Source organism: Lissotriton helveticus, chromosome 6 (genome assembly GCF_964261635.1).
Source record: "Lissotriton helveticus chromosome 6, aLisHel1.1, whole genome shotgun sequence".
NCBI classification, from domain to species: Eukaryota; Metazoa; Chordata; class Amphibia; order Caudata; family Salamandridae; genus Lissotriton; species Lissotriton helveticus.
The window spans coordinates 574,372,765-574,394,937 of NC_136067.1; the positions used below are offsets into that span (position 1 = coordinate 574,372,765).

The following is a 22,173-nucleotide window of genomic DNA, read 5'->3' on the forward strand; positions in this document are numbered from 1 at the left end:
CGATACTATCGGTCGGCCTGGCGGGTTCTCACTGTTTTTATGAACTTTAGGGAGGGTGTAGATGACGGGGAGCCGAGGACACTTAACATTAAGGAAATTGTATTCCTTTTTGCTAAGAAAGCCCTTGTCTCTGGCATCCGTGGTAATCTTTTTGATCAGGGCTTGGATTTCAATCATTGGATTACGGCCAAGTCTCAAGTAGTGTTCCCTGTTGTTCAGCTGGCGGTTGATTTCGTTTTTGTAAGTGTCAATATTTTGCAAGACAATGCCCCCACCCTTATCCGCACTTTTAATGATTAAATCCGTGTTAGATTTGAGTGAGTCTATTGCCTCCTTTTCAATTTTGGAGATATTGTATGGAATATACAATCTCTTCTTTTCAAAAATCTCAAGCTCTTTGAGAATAAGTTTCTCAAACGTGATGATCTCTGGCGGAATCATGTTCGCCGTTGGTAGGAAAGTGGAAGGGGGGCCAAAAGGGGTGTTACGATTTAGTTCAGGCGCTGGGTGCAGTTGAAAACACGCTTTCAGCCGAACCAGTCTGAAAAACCGGAGTAGCTCCGTTTGTAATTCCATATAATTTGGGCGCACCGTAGGGACAAAAGAAAGTCCTTTCTTCAAAAGTTCTAATTCAGAATGCTGTAAAATGTGGTTAGATAAATTAAAAATAGGTAGTGTTTCAGTCAAGTTTGCTGTTGTGGGTATTACCACTGATAAAAGTTGTTGCGGGTCCTCCGCTCTCCTGGAGCGTTGAACCATTTCCTGGGTTTCTTGGCCCTCCCTCTCAGTGGGGTACCTGGCTGGCCTCTGGCTAAAAAATTGCTTTGTGCTCCACCACGTCCTCTTCCCCGGTTGCTTCCTCCCTCACCTGGATCTGAGTTGTCAGATGAGTCTTCTGAGGTGTCTGAAAATCCCACTATGTTTTGTCGTTTATTAAAACGACCCCAGGGTCTATTCTGAGGGTTGAAGTAGGGTCTGTTAGTTTAAAAATCTTTATTCAGATAAGGATAAGTAGTCTCGGCACTATAATTTCTGATATCCTTTTTAATTTTATTGGACTTTTTGTTCTGTTCAATACGATAATAGTCAGCTATTGTTTTGTCTACTTGTTCCAGTCATTTTTTGCACTCAACTGTGGGGTCGGAATCATTAATTTGTTTAAGCAGGTCAGCAATTTCTATCTCAAGTGTTTTTAACGTCTCTGTAGCAATATCAATGCCGAGTGCCAGCCACTGCCTTGAACATGTGGTCCCAATATGACTGAAGTTTGTGATATATTTGGGATTATCTATAAAAATCCCGGAGATATTACGCACTTGCAATCCAAGTGGGATTACTCCGGATTTGAGATAATCAGTTAGCATTAGTATCATCAATTGTAATCTAACCTGTTTTTTCTTGAGCTTTTCTAACTGTTCTGGTAAACTGGACACTGCAGTTGTTGGAGCATCTGGGGTTTCTGATAAAAGTGACGGTAATGTGCATAAATGTTTAATATGGTCTACCGTATACAAAGGGGCATGGTCTGACATCTCCTAAGGCTAAAAAAAGGGAAAAGAAAAATATTTTTGGGGAATATAGAAGTGTGTGTACAGGAGCACTAGGAAGGTCAACCTCGGTGGCGAGGTAAATTGAGTTTAGAACAACCCTGCAATCCTGGTGATTGCGCTAAAGCTTTTTTAAGACACAAGGGGGACCCAACGGATAGCTAAGTACCATGGGTATAACAGCGTTATAATGAACAAAGGTCCTTAGCTTATTTGAGAATCAAAAACAATACAGTATAGGAACACAATGGAAAGCTATACGATTTAAGGTTTCCAAACCCAGCCGGGAAAGGAGTTTATTTTTAAGAAACAATGTCCAATCTTTCAATACAAACGAAATAACAAGACACAAGCCTGTGCCGTACCAAAAAGAGGAAAAGAAAAGATTTTGTTACAGCGTCTGAACGCTACATTGTTGGCAACCCTCGTGTACGGCTATTGTTGCCTACACTTCAAAATCTGTACCCCGCTCTCACGTTGAGCGTAGTAAGGTAGGTCCCTCCATTTTTTACCACCTTAGTTCGGAGCCCCCTGACTTTTCACCCTGACATAGAATTCCCGTTTTGTTTTCAGTGCTGCCATCGGATGCAGTTGGAAACGAACTACGAATTGTACCTGTAATTCTCTAACTAACAATTCGTCTGGACCCCCTAAAAAGACCTCCACGACATCTAACTACGTGGTATGTTTTTAAATCAAAATCACGTTTCACTGTTTTTGTGAACCGGTGAACTCATAACTTCCTTTTTTAATTCTGCCCCCATTTTAGCACGACCGCTTCGGCCAGAATCTTGAAGTGAAGTACACCTCCCATGTGAGGCTTCATACCTTGATTTACTGAGGTATGATCAGACCATTTGTTACCTAGAACCCATAGGGCTACCCCCAGTCACACATCCACCCTTAGCAACGCAACTATTGAAACGACTCAAAACCTGCACTATCACTTCACAATGGAAACCCTATCTCCCCAGTATACTATAAACTGACCTGATCACTATCACGGCACAGCTCGTTGACGCAGCTTTTCACGCATGTCACTGCGATTCCGAGGAGTATGTAAATGCTGTTATTATGTTCTCGATTAGGGCACAAACACCGTGCACTTGGTCACACACTGCGAATTCGTTACAAAGTTGGCATACATGTGTAAACTATTCTTAAGTTTTTGAAAAATTTCTTTTTCTCTTCGTTTCTCCTAACAGGCTTTTTCTCATTCAGGCATGTTTTGTTCATTATAAAAGTCCTGATGATGATCCCATGTATCTAGTTGAGCAATAGGGATCGAAACGTCGACACCCATGAGTGGGTTTACACTTACAATATTGTCAAATGAGATTGTGTATACTCCACTCCAGGCGACACTGTCAGTGATTTTTGACTTATTTACAGTGCCCTGTCCTTGCTCTCTTCCTTTGCCTGAAAGACACCCCTTTCACCCTAATCCTATCTTTTCTTTTCCTCTTTTTGGTACGGCACAGGCTTGTGTCTTGTTATTTCGTTTGTATTGAAAGATTGGACATTGTTTCTTAAAAATAAACTCCTTTCCCGGCTGGGTTTGGAAACCTTAAATCGTATAGCTTTCCATTGTGTTCCTATACTGTATTGTTTTTGATTCTCAAATAAGCTAAGGACCTTTGTTCATTATAACGCTGTTATACCCATGGTACTTAGCTATCCATTGGGTCCCCCTTGTGTCTTAAAAAAGCTTTAGCGCAATCACCAGGATTGCAGGGTTGTTCTAAACTCAATTTACCTCGCCACCGAGGTTGACCTTCCTAGTGCTCCTGTACACACACTTCTATATTCCCCAAAAATATTTTTCTTTTCCCTTTTTTTAGCCTTAGGAGATGTCAGACCATGCCCCTTTGTATACGGTAGACCATATTAAACATTTATGCACATTACCGTCACTTTTATCAGAAACCCCAGATGCTCCAACAACTGCAGTGTCCAGTTTACCAGAACAGTTAGAAAAGCTCAAGAAAAAACAGGTTAGATTACAATTGATGATACTAATGCTAACTGATTATCTCAAATCCGGAGTAATCCCACTTGGATTGCAAGTGCGTAATATCCCCGGGATTTTTACAGATAATCCCAAATATATCACAAACTTCAGTCATATTGGGACCACATGTTCAAGGCAGTGGCTGGCACTCGGCATTGATATTGCTACAGAGACGTTAAAAACACTTGAGATAGAAATTGCTGACCTGCTTAAACAAATTAATGATTCCGACCCCACAGTTGAGTGCAAAAAATTACTGGAACAAGTAGACAAAACAATAGCTGACTATTATCGTATTGAACAGAACAAAAAGTCCAATAAAATTAAAAAGGATATCAGAAATTATAGTGCAGAGACTACTTATCCTTATCTGAATAAAGATTTTTACACTAACAGACCCTACTTCAACCCTCAGAATAGACCCTGGGGTCGTTTTAATAAACGACAAAACATAGTGGGATTTTCAGACACCTCAGAAGACTCATCTGACAACTCAGATCCAGGTGAGGGAGGAAGCAACCGGGGAAGAGGACGTGGTGGAGCACAAAGCAATTTTTTAGCCAGAGGCCAGCCAGGTACCCCACTGAGAGGGAGGGCCAAGAAACCCAGGAAATGGTTCAACGCTCCAGGAGAGCGGAGGACCCGCAACAACTTTTATCAGTGGTAATACCCACAACCGCAAACTTGACTGAAACACTACCTATTTTTAATTTATCTAACCACATTTTACAGCATTCTGAATTAGAACTTTTGAAGAAAGGACTTTCTTTTGTCCCTACGGTGCGCCCAAATTATATGGAATTACAAACGGAGCTACTCCGGTTTTTCAGACTGGTTCGGCTGAAAGCGTTTTTTCAACTGCACCCAGCGCCTGAACTAAATCGTAACACCCCTTTTGGCCCCCCTTCCACTTTCCTACCAACGGCGAACATGATTCCGCCAGAGATCATCACGTTTGAGAAACTTATTCTCAAAGAGCTTGAGATTTTTGAAAAGAAGAGATTGTATATTCCATACAATATCTCCAAAATTGAAAAGGAGGCAATAGACTCACTCAAATCTAACACGGATTTAATCATTAAAAGTGCGGATAAGGGTGGGGGCATTGTCTTGCAAAATATTGACACTTACAAAAACGAAATCAACCGCCAGCTGAACAACAGGGAACACTACTTGAGACTTGGCCGTAATCCAACGATTGAAATCCAAGCCCGGATCAAAAAGATTACCACGGATGCCAGAGACGAGGGCTTTCTTAGCAAAAATGAATACAATTTCCTTAATGTTAAGTGTCCTCGGCTCCCCGTCATCTACACCCTCCCTAAAGTTCATAAAAACAGTGAGAACCCGCCAGGCCGACCGATAGTATCGGCTTGTGGTTCAATTTTGGAACCACTAGGGTCCTATGTGGATTTTTTCATTAAGGACTTTGTGCCTTCCACGTGCTGTTACGTCCGTGACAGCATGGAAATGATCAATCTTGTTGAACATCAGCCCTTTGACCCCAACATCCAAACATTATGTACACTGGACGTAGAGTCGCTCTACACTAATATACCCCAGGGAGCGGCTCTACTAGTCATAGAGAGAATACTTGATTCCAGACCAAGACCACATAGAGTACCGACATTGTTCATATTGCAATTACTAGAACTATGTCTCACGAAAAATTATTTTGTCTTTGACGGGACCTTCTACCAACAGATAAAAGGCACCTCGATGGGAGCGATTTTTGCTCCCCATCTGGCCATTATGTACATGGATGCTCTTGAGACCGGCACAATCCTAGCTGACACAAATCCATTCAGAACTAGCATAGGGGTTTGGCGCCGGTACATAGATGACGTTTTTCTAATTTGGAATTCAGAGAGAGAAATTCTGAATTCATTCCTACATTGGCTGAACAATAACTGTGACAATCTACAGTTCACTCTCTCATATCACAAAACTGAGATACCATTCTTGGATCTCATGATCTATCATGAGTCAGGCGAGTTGCTTACTCGCCTCTATAGGAAACCGACTGAGCGTAATACTCTACTCAGATACGACAGTAACCACCCCAAAGCTCTCAAGGACTCACTTCCCTATTCACAGTTCCTGCGGATCAGACGAAACTGCTCCTCGAAAACTGATTATTTTAGAGAGGCAGGTATCTTGTGTTCGAAACTCAAAGCAAGAGGCTATCCAAGCAGAATAGTGAGGAATGCCTCAAAACGGGCATGGTACTGTCCCAGGGAGGTCCTGCTCCAACCTAAGACAAGGCCCAGTTCAGAGAGAATAGCCTGTGTCACAACCTTTTCTCCAATCTCTGATAAAATCCGCAAAACAATTTTACGGCATTGGCCAACCCTAAATTCAGGCCAACTAACTTTTGACAAACCCTTGTTTGCTTTCAAAAAAAGTAGAAATATAAAAGACCATCTTGTTCGAGCGGCCCTACCAGCACCACCTCCCACAAATACAATTGAGTCAAACTGGGGCTTGCCCCCGCTGAGAGGTCACGCTAAATGTGGACATTGTATTGTGTGTGATCTGACACTTGAGGGGCGCACGTTTAGTCACAATAACATCACAATTGAAATGAGAGATTTCACGAACTGTAACAGTCACAATGTGATTTATGCGATTCTATGTCCTTGCCCTCTTATGTATGTGGGACAGACGACACAAAAAATAAGAACTAGAATAAGCCAACATCGGAGTCGCATAAGGTGCGGAACCCCCAACGCCCCTTTGGTTGAACATTTTGCCAGCATGAACCACACAGCAGATGACCTCCAGTGGACCATCCTGAAATCCATCAAATTACCACAGAGAGGTGGCAACTTACAGCAGTTACTAAACCGTGAGGAATTGAAATCCATCATCCAATTCAATACCATCCACACAGGGCTCAATCGCAGTGAGGACTGGACTACGCTACTGTGATTGAACCTATGACCGATGAGACGGTATCATGAAACATAAATAGAATGAGCGCTTTGTCAAAAACGTTGTGGTTTCAAAAAAGAAATATACTATGATGAAATGCATAATTGTATGCAGACATGAGAAATGAAAAGAAAGAACGGAACTGGACATTTGGGAGCTAAACGTTATATGTAATTTCTATACCTGTCACAGCTTTTAATGTCACATTGTCACCATCACTGTCCATTTGTCCGTGCACTCCCCCACCCAGATAGCATTAGCCCGCCTAGCCATCCACTCCAAGATGGCCCCCACCAATACAATTCGCCGTTCTAAAATGGCACCCGCAATAGCGGTCACGTGACCAGCGTGGCTGTACACAATTCCGCGCGCACACGCAGACCGCTGCACTGCAACCGGCATTGACCGAGCAGCCACAGGAGAGACGAGTCTTCACTTAGACTTTGTAAGTAACTTTGAAATATTAATCCTGTCCAGTCATGGCCCGTTCTCAAGCTATGTACTGATATGCACTCCTTGATTTTGTTACAGCGTCTGAACGCTACATTGTTGGCAACCCTCGTGTACGGCTATTGTTGCCTACACTTCAAAATCTGTACCCCGCTCTCACGTTGAGCGTAGTAAGGTAGGTCCCTCCATTTTTTACCACCTTAGTTCGGAGCCCCCTGACTTTTCACCCTGACATAGAATTCCCGTTTTGTTTTCAGTGCTGCCATCGGATGCAGTTGGAAACGAACTACGAATTGTACCTGTAATTCTCTAACTAACAATTCGTCTGGACCCCCTAAAAAGACCTCCACGACATCTAACTACGTGGTATGTTTTTAAATCAAAATCACGTTTCACTGTTTTTGTGAACCGGTGAACTCATAACTTCCTTTTTTAATTCTGCCCCCATTTTAGCACGACCGCTTCGGCCAGAATCTTGAAGTGAAGTACACCTCCCATGTGAGGCTTCATACCTTGATTTACTGAGGTATGATCAGACCATTTGTTACCTAGAACCCATAGGGCTACCCCCAGTCACACATCCACCCTTAGCCACGCAACTATTGAAACGACTCAAAACCTGCACTATCACTTCACAATGGAAACCCTATCTCCCCAGTATACTATAAACTGACCTGATCACTATCACGGCACAGCTCGTTGACGCAGCTTGTCACGCATGTCACTGCGATTCCGAGGAGTATGTAAATGCTGTTATTATGTTCTCGATTAGGGCACAAACACCGTGCACTTGGTCACACACTGCGAATTCGTTACAAAGTTGGCATACATGTGTAAACTACTCTTAAGTTTTTGAAAAATTTCTTTTTCTCTTCGTTTCTCCTAACAGGCTTTTTCTCATTCAGGCATGTTTTGTTCATTATAAAAGTCCTGATGATGATCCCATGTATCTAGTTGAGCAATAGGGATCGAAACGTCGACACCCATGAGTGGGTTTACACTTACAATATTGTCAAATGAGATTGTGTATACTCCACTCCAGGCGACACTGTCAGTGATTTTTGACTTATTTACAGTGCCCTGTCCTTGCTCTCTTCCTTTGCCTGAAAGACACCCCTTTCACCCTAATCCTATCTTTTCTTTTCCTCTTTTTGGTACGGCACAGGCTTGTGTCTTGTTATTTCGTTTGTATTGAAAGATTGGACATTGTTTCTTAAAAATAAACTCCTTTCCCGGCTGGGTTTGGAAACCTTAAATCGTATAGCTTTCCATTGTGTTCCTATACTGTATTGTTTTTGATTCTCAAATAAGCTAAGGACCTTTGTTCATTATAACGCTGGAATCAGTCTGGCACCATACCAACGTTTATGCTATCCACAAACACGTAGTTCCTACCATTGGGTGGAAACTACACGACAAACATGAACATAAAAAAACAACTTTTTAGGAAGAACCAGCGTAAGTAAAATATTTACAAAATTCTGCAAGTCTGCTGGCCCTACGAATGCCTAATAAAAGCATTTAAAACAGTAAGCACATGTGGGTTTTGCATAATGTGGATTATATTGTTTTGTGTAAATAGCATTGAGATACAGTACACATCTGAAGGGAGATCCAGACGAACTAGCTTGTCTTACACAGGTAGGGCGGCGAGATCTCACCCAAGGTACCCTTTTTATACAAAGAATGCTAGCGAATTAAATTTGTTTACCTGACATATATATGTGTTTTTATGACGTGAGCACCTAAGGATTGAGCTGCTACGGAATGTAGTACACTGACTTGACACTGCCATTAAAAAACAAGCATTGAAAATGCAATAGATCTCGCTTTTCATAAAGTTAAAACCATTTGCTTTGCTAATGGTATTGTACAGCAAAGCAAATGGCTTTAGCTGAATGAAAGGCAAATGCATTAGGAAAACCTAAAAAGCATTTTGCTAAAAGTGTATAAACGAGACTTTAAAAAAATAAATGCTTACTAGAATACAGTTGTAAATTGAGCACAAAGTATTCGTCTTAAGCCTCAAGAAACATATAGTATTTTCCTGTTTGTAAATGTCAAAAAAGCCTGATGCCGCCATCACTATGCGTCACTAACATCTTTACTGCTATCACCACCCAACCTACAAAACTGCAGAGTCCTGGGAAGCACCTGTCAGTGTCTCAGGGGTTTAAGCACTACATAGACTTGTTATTGATGCCACAAGCATGAAAGGCTGGGTCCGCGCTCGCAAGAGATATACTTGTGGCCTGTATACAGAGATCTCCCCATCAACACCCACTCTGCACAATGAACTACCAAGGCAAAGCACCCTCATTCTTGGAACGGATTCCTTTATTTCTTTTATGTTATGCAGTTTGCTGTTCATTGTGAGCTAAAGCGACCGAGATGAGGCGTGCAGCAACTAATGTTTAAAACGCGCCAAGAACCCTCAAAGCTTGTGGGGTGAGCTATGTAAACATTTTAAAGCAACGATGAAATAAATAGCGAATCAAGCCGTCCGCTCTCAATTGTTACATTATTTAATTACGTAAACGTCGTGTCTGCACATGCACTCTGCAACATAGTAAAAAAAAGTGCCATATGTAAAGATTAAGCCGCCGTCTCACGCCGCCAGTAAAACATACAATCCTGGTGGGCCAGGCCTAAAGCAGACAGGGCGGCACTTGGAGGGACTAAAACCCCTCCAGTACAATCAACGAAGCATGTTCAGCATAATTTGTGGCGAAAACCGACGCACGCCAATGACAATTGGCGGCGGAGCGGACACACAACTTCTGGAACCGTATTTATTCCATGAATTCCTTGCATGGAGAGAGCAGCGGATGTGCGCTGCTAACACCCGGCAAGACCTAAAAACACGATGCCTTTTTGAACATAAACCACATTGCTAATTATTATTATTATTATTCTGAGTTTTGTATAGCGCCTGGTTACCTATAGGCATCCCAGCGCTTGCCAGAACATAACACTACTAGAGAGTGAAGGGATTAAACAGAAAACAAAAAAGTTTTTAAAAGTTTTCGAAACAGAAGAAGGCTAGCTTCCGAGCGCAGTTGTAGGGGCAACGAGTTCCACAAAGAGGCCACATTTATTGAAAACCTTCTGCCACCCGTTCTTGCCTTTTTCACCCTGCCAACCTGAAGGAGATGTTGATGGTCAGAGCGAAGAGAGCGAGGGGCCTTGTAAGGCTGGACCATCTCCTCCAGAATAGGTGGGCCTACCCCGTGCAGAACTTTGTGAGCGATACAAAGTGACTTGAATTTCACCCTGTCCCTCACAGGGAGCCAGTGCAGTGCCCTCAACGCCGGGCGAGCAGATTGACACCTGGGGAGACCCGTCAAAAGCCTGGCCGCCGCGTTCTGCACTTGTTGCAGTTTATTCAGGGTAGACTCGGGTGCACCCAGGAATAACGCATTGCTGAAGTCCAGCCGCGAGATGATAAGTCCCTGGATGAGAAGCCTTCGGGTGGTCACTGGGAGCAGAGGCAGAATCTTCTGGGCTGCGCGGAGCAGGCCAAAGCACACGCCAGCAGTCTTTTTGGCATGAGTTTTAAACGATAGGTCCTGCTCCAGCCATACCCCCAAGCTCTTGAGCTCCTGTTTGGGGGGGGGGTACCGGTCCCAGACAGTCTGGCCAGCTGCTGGGGGACAGAGATGGAGAAGAGTTCCCCAGCAGCATCAGTTCCGTCTTGGAGCCATTTAACTTTAGGGCTGAGCTGCACATCCACGTGTAGATCTTCTCGAGACACGTGTGCAGCCGGTCGGGATGGTGCGCCGACTGGGAGAGGCCTACCACCAGCTGAGTATCATCAGCATAACTGATGATTTTAATACCCAGCGGCAGTACCACACTCTCCAGGGGGGCCATGTAAAATCGTACTTTAACAATTCAAAGTGTGCTACGAATTGTAGCAATCACTGTGGTTTGTTTTCTCAATGTGTATAAATAATTTTGATTCTTTAACTGAAGCCCAACTAAGGCACATTTCCCTCTCAGAAGAACCAGACTAGTCATGGCAAAAGTCGTTGTATTTTTTAGAAATATTAATTGACAGGCATTCATCTTGTCATGGCTTGTAAGGCCTGGCCCCGTTCAATAGCACTCCTTGAAAGTGCAGCATTCTGCGTGGCCAATAGAGTAAATGTGATATATCATAATAATGAATGTGGCTAGCTATCTAAGAGTAGTTTGACTGTGTACCCCAAGGTACAGTTGGACTCTAATTGATTGTTATTCTGTTCACCCTCATCACACCATTTTCTCCTTGTTATTCTAAAATTTCTTCTGTATATAGATACCCAATGTTTCAGTAGATTTTGATCCTCCGTTTCACTTTGCCTAAAATTGATACCCCTAAAAACATTTGCATGTGAAACATTAAAAAAAGACAGGCTTCATATTTTTGTGCACTTCAAGATGATTTTCATAATGGGTGCGAATTGTAAGAAGATAATTAATATTACTTTACTTTATTTTTCAGGGAACCATGAATCCATATTGTGTGCTCTGGGATGAGGCAAAATCGTAAGTGTGAAAACCCTTAGTTTCATTGCAAATTAACATGTATGAGCAAGTTACCTGCTTTTATTCTGTTTACAGACTTTTGTAATTATGAATCTTTAAGATTAATAATGCTTTTGTCGTGTAATACGAGTACATACTATAAATATCACAAAAGAGATATGTTTAATTTTCGTTTGCAACTTGAGTTTACCACTGTTGCATACTCTAGTCATACGCTAAAATAAATGAAGGATTATTTGAAAAATTAGATTCAAGAAAGAGAGTTTGTGTAATCCCTTATTGAAGATATTTATGCCCCAGTAATAAAAGTTGAATCAGTATTACAAAACCATTCATAGCTAATGTGCTGTTATGTGTATTATCAAATCGTTGTCCGGACCAGTATACAATAAAAACCAAAGCATGGTAATTTTCTGCAAAGCATGTTCATTACGATCACATATTTTTACATATTCACAAACAATCAGCTTCATTGGGCTTTACATTTCCATGTCGAAAATTACATCATATCCTACAGTTTTCTATCACAATGATACAGTTTTGGATAACTTCAAATTGTATAGTGTGATGTGATCAGCACAGATTGATAATTTGGAATCACGTCTATTCCTACTCTATGCATTGGAAAGTACCGAACCAAAGGTAGTTGCCATAAAGAATAAGGGGGCATATTATCAAGGGGGGCGATAGGGAATTATCGCCGCTAAGTGGCGATAATTCTATCGCCCTATTAGCAAGCTGTCGCTAACAGCAGTTAGAGACAGCCTGTAGGCGATAGCGAGCGGTTTGGGGCCCGCTTTGCATGTCAGCGATAGTTATCGCTAATGACATGCAAAGTGGGCGTACCCAACCTGTTAGCGACTGAAAGCAGTCGCTAACATCTCTATCGCCTATTACCAACACAGGCGTAGCGATGGAAATATTCGCGCTTAGCGCGAATATCTCCAAAATCTAACGCCTGCTCAGACCAGTTCTTAGCCATTATATCCAATGGGAGGTGGATATAATGGCTAAGACCCTGTTAGCGATAATGCGTGAATATCGCTGTATTCTCAGCGATATTCATGCATTTTGCCGCTATCGCTGGGAATTTTATCACTTTTGAGATAAACGTTGCTAATAGCACGTTATCTCAGCAATAAAATCTGGTGATGCGCGGCGATAAAAAAATTGCTGCCAAGCCTACTTAGCAATAAATATCGCTATTTGTAAGTAATATGCCCCAAGATTCTCTGTTTATGGTGATATGTGTTTTTTCCCAGGGGTAGGGCAATAACAAGAATGATAAGTATTTGAGGAATAAATGTGGGAAATGGTGTTTCTTTTCCCTTGTCTTTCCATGGAGGTTTGAACTGTTTTCATCTTCTGAAATTGCCAAGTGATAAAAAAACGTTTAATTAAGATGGGCCCAATGAATCCTGCTACCTGGCTCATCTGAATGCATGTGCCACTTGTAATTAAGGCCTATGAAGGCTAAACTAGGTGCCAGAGTTATTCCAGGAAAACATATAGATGCTGTAGAAAAGACAAGGTTTCGGATGTGATTGCAATGGAGTCCACGTACCTATCTCTCCGGATACCATTTTTATTTATTTGAGACTGTTATGTAGACCTGTAGATGGGTTGATTAATAGTGCATATTTATTTGAATGATTAGGTGTTATCAAGATAATGCAAAGTTAAAAAGGATAGCAAGTATTTCGTTGTGTCTGATTGGTCACTGGAATGCTGTGTTTGTTTAATGGTTTATGGACTTTTTTTGTTAAAAGTGTATTGAAATAACGATTAGGTGATTTTTCTTGGCAGTGCTCTACCTGCCATTTCTTTACTTATAAATACTTATGAATACCTTGATGGACAAGGCATCCAGCATTATAGGTTGCTTTGGATTGTCACTGAACAGACCTAGACTATTTTGTTGTGGGGAGTGAAATGCAAAATATGAGACCAGGTGTGCCTTCATTTGCACATTTTAGGGTATTTCCATGTAAAATGTTATCACCATGTTTTGGGCTTTGTTTCTAATATGCCAGCAGTGTTTGTCTTGCTCACAATATTTGCCAAGCCCGATTTACAGCACAGTGTAGGTCAAAGAAGATGTAATGATATGTGAGCAAGTATTGCTTTCCCACGAATGATAGATTTGGTTACTAGGAAAGCTATAGTGGTCTTGGATGAGGTGGTCCAGTTAGTACACAACTCCGTAGCAAAAATGTTTTCTGAATGCTCTTGAAACAGCACACTGAATAAATATTTCCTTGCTTTCATCTTTAGAGCTCATACGCTTAAATGCTCCTCAAAGGAGGTTGTCATTCAAACATCAATTGCTGACTGTGGTTCAGGAGTAGGACAGCAGCTTTAAAGATTCTACAAAGACGAGGCAATACCACGTACAAATTAAGCCTTAACAACTATTGCACTGAGATGCACTAAAACATTTAATAATGCTATCTTTGACTAGCAAGCACCAATACATTTAATTCTTGGACTTGGTAATACTTATTGAAATCCAAACACACAGGTGAAGTCAGATTTGTAATAAATATTAACTCCTTGGCTGCTTGAGATGTTCCTCTGCTGCGCTGGGCCATAATAGAAATGGGTGTGGTCATGAAGAGCTCAGCTCGTCATGAGCACACAAGAGGTGTACCTCATGACGATGAGCACCAAAGGGGTTAAGGAAATGGTACTTTTAGAAAGTAACTTTTTCTCTGCATATAGCCTCTAAAGGCTAATTTGCGTTCACCTCCACATGCAACCCTCTGAGTGCTGAAGCTCTAAATGAGGTGTGAAAACTGCTCCTAGAGCAAAGACAAGGGTCTGGTGTGGGGAGGTGTTTCTGTTTCTTTGGCAGAATTACCCTTTATGGGGTGCTTAGATATTTGAGTAACTTCAAAAAGGCCTTCCCTGTCACAGGCAAATGTTGCTTGATAGCGCCAGTGAAGTACTCCACTACTACCAAATGTGGTCTCAAAAGTTACTGCCACCGTCCAGGGCTGATTTAGCCAAAGGTACAAACGCTACCCCCACCTGTATTGAGATGTCAGGTTCTTCATTACACTTTTCGCAGTAGCTGTTAATACTCTTTAGATCCTGACGCAGGCCAAGACACTCTCATAGGTCACTGATGGCCAAAACATGTTGATCCCCCATATGCACCTGTTTTTAATCCTGACCGCTGCATCATTCAGCTTATTTTTGTTTTTAATCCTGTCATAGGTCAGCCAAAAGGAAGTTACCGTCAGCTAGCTCTATAGGCAGTTTTAACTCACGTTCACCAGCACTTCACTTTACACTCATCCACACACCAAACTCCCATAGGGTTTGTAGGACAACCTATGTGCTCAAGTTGAAAAACATCCCTGAGCTCCTCCCTCGAAGAGAGGGGGTTGTAGCCCACGTTAGGACTAGGTTCCTAACGCGAGGAGGCACCCCTATGATTAAGCATGACAACTCTGGTGTGTGAGGGGAGTCATCCTTAAAATGGATACTTTCTCCTGTTAGGTCGATCCTTTTTTGGTGTCAATTTCTTAGGGTGTCATCCCTGTACCTTCACAAATCCGGACCGATGGGCTCTTGTGTGTGTTATATATTAGAGTGGGGAGTGTGCCCAAGCTGGTCCTAAAACCTCCTCCTGGCCCTTTTTGTGTGGTTATAATATATAACATTTATCCAATGTCATGGAGCTCTTCTCTGTTGCATGCTGCTGCCTTGCCCCACTGAAGGATTTTGACTTCCAGAGAAAAGACTACGTTCCAAGGTAAAACATTCAACTGGGTCAAGCCTGGTTGAATTTCCTGAACCACCCCCACCCACATGGCGGGACAACCCCATCTTCGCCGAAGGAAACAACATTCACTTCAGTCACACCACGCAACCTCTCTGGAGGGACCACCACTGCATCCCCTTCCCCTTCTTGAAACCCACAGCCCACAAGCCAATGCCACGTCCCCGCGCAGAAACAGGAGCAAGATCACCAAAGAACACCTCACCACTACTCTCATCCGCACTCCTCACCCTACGACTGATGCCAACTATGCAGCCAACGACCTCCACCAATAGATCGCCGACTGCCCAAACACACTTGCTTCCCTCCAGAACTCTGACTGACAACACAACACGAAAGCCACCTGGTTCACTGCGGACATACAAGAAACTAGGTTCTTGTGCCAATGACTGAAGAAAGTATGGAGGAATAGCAAAACCCCAGAAGCACGCACTGCCTACAGGGCCTCCACGATGGCACCCCACCAACTAATCAGATCTATGAAGATAAACTTCATTCAGGACAGAATCCTCTCCAACTCCCACTTCTCCAAGGAACTCTACAAAATCATCCAAGAATTCACCAGACCCCACAGCGAAACCTCTTACGTCCCTCCCTCCTAGGACCTGTACAACAAACTCAGCTCCTTCTTCTACCACAAGATAAGGACACCTTAAGACAACTTCGAAGACCAAGACCAAAGCACCAACCCAACACCATCCACCAGTGACACCACCCAATGACCTTCCTCACCTGGACCCCTGTCACCACAGAATATAGCGCAAAGACTATGAAGAGCATCCACTCCGGAGCACCCACTGACCCTTGCCCCCGCACATCTTCCACAGAGCTGCCTCCGCCATCGCCCCCGGAACTACGACGGACAATCAACTGCACCCTTGAAACAGGCATGTTCCCCGCTGACTGGAAATGCACCGAAGGCAAACCCCTCCTCAAGAAGCCCTCCACAGACCCAACCGACCTAAAGAACTACAGGCCCATCTCTCTCCTCCCCTTCTCCAACAAAGTCACCAAGAGAATTGTCAACACCCAGCTAGCTCACTTCATTGAATCGAACAACATCCTCAACTCATCCCAATCTGGATTCCGCAGCAACCACAGCACCAAAACCACCCTCCTAGCTGCCACAGATGAATTTCATGCACTCCTCAATCAAGGCCACACTGCAGTCCTCATCCTACTAGACCTCTCAGCAGCTTTCAACACCGTCTCCTACTGCACACTAGCATACAGGGATCCGCCTTAGACTGGATCTGCTCCTTCCTCTTTGGCAGAACACAAAGTATAAGACTCCCGCCCTTCCTCTCTAAACCAACAGAGCTCAGATACGGATTACCCCATGGATCCTACCTCAGTTCATGCTCTTCAATATCTACACAGCCCCCCTCGTAACCATCATCAGAAAATATGGACTCATCATAGTATCCTAGGCCGACACCAGCAAGCACAGTTTCCAGGAAGGAATGAGGGACATTGCATCCCAGAAGCGCAGCAGCTGCCTGAAGCTCAACTCAGAGAAAAAATAAATCCTCATCCTCGCATCCAACCGGATGTGTGTGACGACACCTGGTGGCCCTCAGAAATCCTCCCACCCCCACGGACCATGCATGTTACCTCGTCTTCATACTCAACTCCTCTCTCACCATGAACCAACAGATCAACGCTGGATCCTCCACATGTTTCAACACCCTCTGCATACTCCGCAAGCCCTTCAAGTGGATCCCCCTGAATCCAGGAAGACTGTCACCCACGCACTCATCACCAGCAGGCTGGACTAGGGGAATGCCCTCTATGCCGGAATCAACAAATCTCTCCTTCAAAAACTCCACACAGTCCAGAATGACACAGCCAGACTCGTCCTCAGCATCACACGACACAACCACATCACCAAGCACCTCCGAGACCTCCACTGGCACCCTGTATGAAAAATAGTGACTTTCAAGCAGCTCACACACATCTACAAAGACCTCCCCAACACCAGACCCTAGTACCTCAACAAAAGAATCCCATTCCATTCCCCAAGAGAAACCTCTGTTCTGCCGACCTAGCCCTGGCTGAAACCCCACGCATCCACAGAGACAGAATGGGAGGAAGATCCGTCTCCCACATCGCGGCCAAGACCTGGAATGAAGTACCCCTCAGCATCAGGCGAAGCCCGGTACTGCGAGCCTTCAGAAAGAACCTCAAGATCTGGCTCTTCGGATGACCTCAGAGCTGCCCTCCCCCTCTCCCCCCAGTGCCTGAGACCCTCACAGGTGATTAGTGTGCTTTATAAATCCCTGATTGATTAATTGATTAACACTCCATTGCAGTCGGCTTCAAATGGCACGTTGCCGCGCTCTGCCATGACCAGTTGACCCACATTGACACTTAACACTTTTTGGTTCTAGTTTTATTTAAAACTTTACACAATTAATTTCTCCCCTTATTGGTTTTTTGTTGTTTAAGCGCTATTTTGTTCATTAAATTACTCTCTATTGTTTATATTTTTATAAATTGGAGTCTGATTCTATTGTGTTCTGTTGCGTTGTGTTTTATACTTTCTAACTGTTTTGTTACTTCTAAATGTTTTACACATTTTCTTTAGTTAAGCTTGTTTGCTGTGTGCCATAGTTACAAAAGGTAAAGCTCAGGTCTAAATTAAAGAAACCTTTACTACACCTAGCAAGATAGTGACATTATTGCTTGTGGTGTGCTCCAAGCCACCCCAAATAATAATCCACTATCTCACACACATAACACAGCTCAGAAAAGCACATATTTTAACACACAGAATACATGTGGGATTCCTGTGGACAATATGTATAATAATTTATTTACCTTAATTATACATCGTTTGGCACATATCTCCCTACAAAATGGCATTAAAAAAATAAAAACTTAAGACAGAACATTGTGCACTTCTGGAAATAGCGGAAGGGACATCACACAACCTTTTCCCTCAGAAGTGACTTATTGTCCCTTCCTTTTTATCGCAACATGTTCCTGTTTCTAGTGACTTGCTAGCCTAACTGCAAGCACTGGAAACTACAAAGAGTAATGCAGGCGCTTTGAGCCTTTTTCTTTTTTATGTTCCTGCAGCTTTCTTAATGCATATTTTCCTCTTCACTACTTTCATCTTACACATCAATTTAGACTCTACCACAACTCATTTGCTCTGGTATACTATTTGACATTCGAGATATAATTATCTTTTCCTTCAGTATTGCATTCACTGCACATGTAGGGCTTCTAGGCATTTCCTGATTTTTTTTTTAATTAGTGTGTTAATTTTTAGAGAGCTCATTAGAGAATAATATGGCCACTACTTATGCTTGTCAGCCTCACCAGTATCTAATCTCAGGTGAAAAGGTTATTTCCAGTAGATTTCCTGCTTCCCTCCCAGCCACCATCTAATCATTAATAACACACGTAGGGGCCAATTCATAAAGGCATGACGAAGTACTCCGATAGCACTTATTTATGTAGTCTTACATGTCCTTGTGAATTACCCCACGAAATTCTGAAATCCGCCTACAATTGGAATATGTTCATATACAATTAGCTCAAAGAGAAAGGACTGTGCCCATTTTGCACTTTTACTAATCAGAAGCTGGATGCTGGTGGCCATTTCATAAAGGCATTTTAGAGTGTCTAAAAGAGTACTCCTGCGCTAATGAATGCCTGTTTTGTTACTGTTGCAAAAGTTTTCCTAACATTATTTCAGGACCCCAACCTCAATTGGACCCTTACACTCTCAGTGCACACCACAATGTCAGCCCTGGAAGCACGTGCTCAAGACAAAAGTGTCTCCTGGGGTCACTGATTCCCTACGTTGAAAGACTTAGGGTACCAATTCTCCCTGCGATGGCACCCCTTTTATGAGGGGGCAGCATTGCAGCTTCAGTGAGTCCTACCAGAACACCCACAACAATTATGTTGGTGCCCTGACCCTGGTGGGATACTACCGCTGTAAATGTGCAAATTTTGAAGGATAACGCAGTAGTCCCAGGTGATTTCCTTTAAGCAGAAATAAGCTGCAGAAGAGTTTCATTTTGCTTTTTATTTTTTCTTTGAAATCCTTTGATATACCCACTAGGGATTTCCAGCTGTAGTACCTTTGCTCTGCTGGGCGAAAATCTAAACCCATTTGGGCTTAACTCTTCAGAACAGGTGTCCCTGATCTGCAGGGCAACTGCTGCAGCATGGACATTTGGGTTTCTCTCTCCATATATATGTTATTAATCTCCAACCGAGAAGGGCCAAATGAGAAGGGATGTTACACATTTTGATCCTGGTGGCGCATTCCTGCCACCACAATTGATCTTGTGGTGGCATCAAGCAATTTTTCTGAATTGCTTGATGCTTTCCCACAGTACCTTGGCAATGCTGCTTCCTCTTTCTTAGCAGCACTGGGCTGTTAGAGACATTACATGGCCTCATTTATCAGTTCTTGTTTAGGATTTTTCTTGAAATAAAACCCCACAATCCTGAATCCCGAGCACTCTCTGCCTACAAACCCAAGCACCCAAGGTTCTTCAGCCTCTGGTAGAATGCCTTTGCATCCAGCATAAGCATGTGGTATGCATTCTTAGGGTACCCATATATAGGACCAGTTCACAGAAGTCCAAGGTGATTCCTTCATGGTCCACAATAAGTTAACCCTATAATGGCCAGAGATGAAGACACAAATGTATGTGGTCCCAGGCGAAATTACAATTAGGCTGGTGTAGTTCATATCATGTGGGGAATTTTGCATTATGCGTGTTATGCGAAAGCTACAAAATTAAGCCTTTCCACCACATCATGTAATTACGTGATGTTCACTACAAAACCTTATGCACCAGAAAATTGCAAATGGCTGGAACATGAGCATCTGCTGCTTGCACCACTTGTGTTGTGATTTTCGCACTAAAACATAATGTTAAAACATGATTAGATTTTTGTGTTATTTCGCCTACTTCCATATAATTTCCACAAACATTTGCATAAATACGCAAAAGACAACTAAGCAAATTTAGCACATCACTAAAACAATTACCATTAGGTTTGGAGACAGAGTCCAACAAAAAGTCAAAGAAGTACAGTGCCAGTGAGGCACACTACAGACAGAGGTTAATCCATGATGTAGATCCTCCTCCTTCTTCTGTTGTTCTCCTACTTCACAACTGTTCTTCCCTGGGCGGGGGGGTTAAAAGTGGAAGTGGAGAGTTATTGAAGGTGGAAGACCCTATACCCTACCTGGATGCCACATCATTCCTCCACTCCTAACAAGCCCTTCTCGGAATCAGCCTTGTGCCGCTCCAACACCTCTATACAAAGCATTTGGAGAAGAACAAAGATGGCAACTTAAAGGAAAACTCGGAAATACCACTCTTTCTGACCCCTTCTCCACTCGCTCAAGTCTAACTTTGGCTATATACCTGTGTGCTAGAAATGTATTGGATAGACACATCAAATACTTTTTTAACAAGCAGCAATCAAAAGTTATATTCTATGTTAATTTTGCTGAAAGTATAAAGTATCAGCACTTTTGTTTTAAATGTAACCAATTTAATCTGAGTCCTTTTGCCGAAGTGCCACCTGAGCATAGCTGTCACCCTGGATAAGACAGGCCGTTTCTCGTCTATCTCGTGGATGTGTATACATTTCACGTGCAACCTTCTTAGTTTTTTTTTTACCTCAGCTTGTTTACAGTGGCTGGTCAGATTTTAAAAGTCAGGCAACTAAAAACCATTTTAAAAGAAGCTTAGAATGGATGAAACTTTATTAGGGAGACTCGCTCACAGCAGAAGCCCAAAACCCAGGAGTCCAAAAGTAAAAGAAAATGGTGGTTTCACGGGTCAGAATCAGCTTCCCTACAGCGTCTCTTATAGTTCTTTAGGGTTATCCGTCTGTATGTTTGAGGGGCCGATGCAGTTCATCGAATGATTTCAATAAAACATTATCAAGCTATAAGTGCTGACCCATACTTCATACCCTATCATCCCTGTGCACAGAATACCAGATAAGTCACCCAGAATGTATGCTACCATACACATTACAATAAATCTTCTAACACCGCTGATGTATTTCAGCCTGTCATATGTAAATCTGGTGCACTGATCTTTCATCGGGACAAGAGGCTGTGATGTATATAGATGGAATGCAAACATAAAGGTCCATATCTGATGACTGCTAAATTGCAAAATCAATCATTGACGTGTGTAACAGGTGCAAGTAATGAATAACTGCAGTTGTTTGGCACACTTTAGACTTCTATACACATTTGCCACTACTAAAAAAAGGTGGAATAATGGTGAGCAACATATTTTCGAATAAAATGTATACATTTTGTGAAAAAAACGGTAACATTACAACCTGTAGCGCAGTGGTTCTTGCAGTTAAAGCTTTATTGTTAGATTCAGAGGCAGGTTATTTTGTCTGTGAATAAAGCAATCTGTCTCAGTACTGATTTTCATTGTATTACCGAACTGTGTTCCATGAATTTCTAGGGAATTGTCTGCCAATAATTATGTTTAGCTTTGTATGCTCAGGGATTTTATTGTTCAATCACAGGGGCACGTGTTTTTGGTTTTTCCTGTCCTGACAATGCAATTTTGTTAACTGTTCATATTTTATTTTCACTGAATTTTATGCTGAAATTATCATGAGACTGATAACCTTATTTAGTGTCTAAATAACTAACATTCCTTTTGCACACGCAATGAGAAATTTGGAGGATGAGGAAATGCCAAAGCATGTTCAGCAGTAGGAAAAAAAGACTAGTAGATATATTCACTACTAGATGTGGACGTTGGAGTGACAGTTATAGCGTACACTCCAGTTAAGAAGGAATAAGAGTTGGAGTACAAATCCAGTAAAAATATCATGTAGTAATAGCATTCCTGTGTATGCAGTCATTTTTTTCAGTCGCTACATTTCCAAGCAATTAC

General features: G+C 42.5%; 1 protein-coding gene across 2 annotated transcripts in view; it reads left to right on the forward strand.

Annotated features, from left to right (window-relative positions):
* The window catches only part of ADGRB3 (adhesion G protein-coupled receptor B3), a 1,104,008-nt gene that overhangs the window by 561,978 nt on the left and 519,857 nt on the right, over positions 1–22,173 (forward strand). For both annotated transcript variants that reach the window (XM_078648009.1, XM_078648010.1), the window contains exon 14: positions 11,429–11,472. In XM_078648009.1, the coding sequence (XP_078504135.1) occupies positions 11,429–11,472 (44 nt within the window). The remainder of the gene's footprint in view (positions 1–11,428; positions 11,473–22,173) is intronic.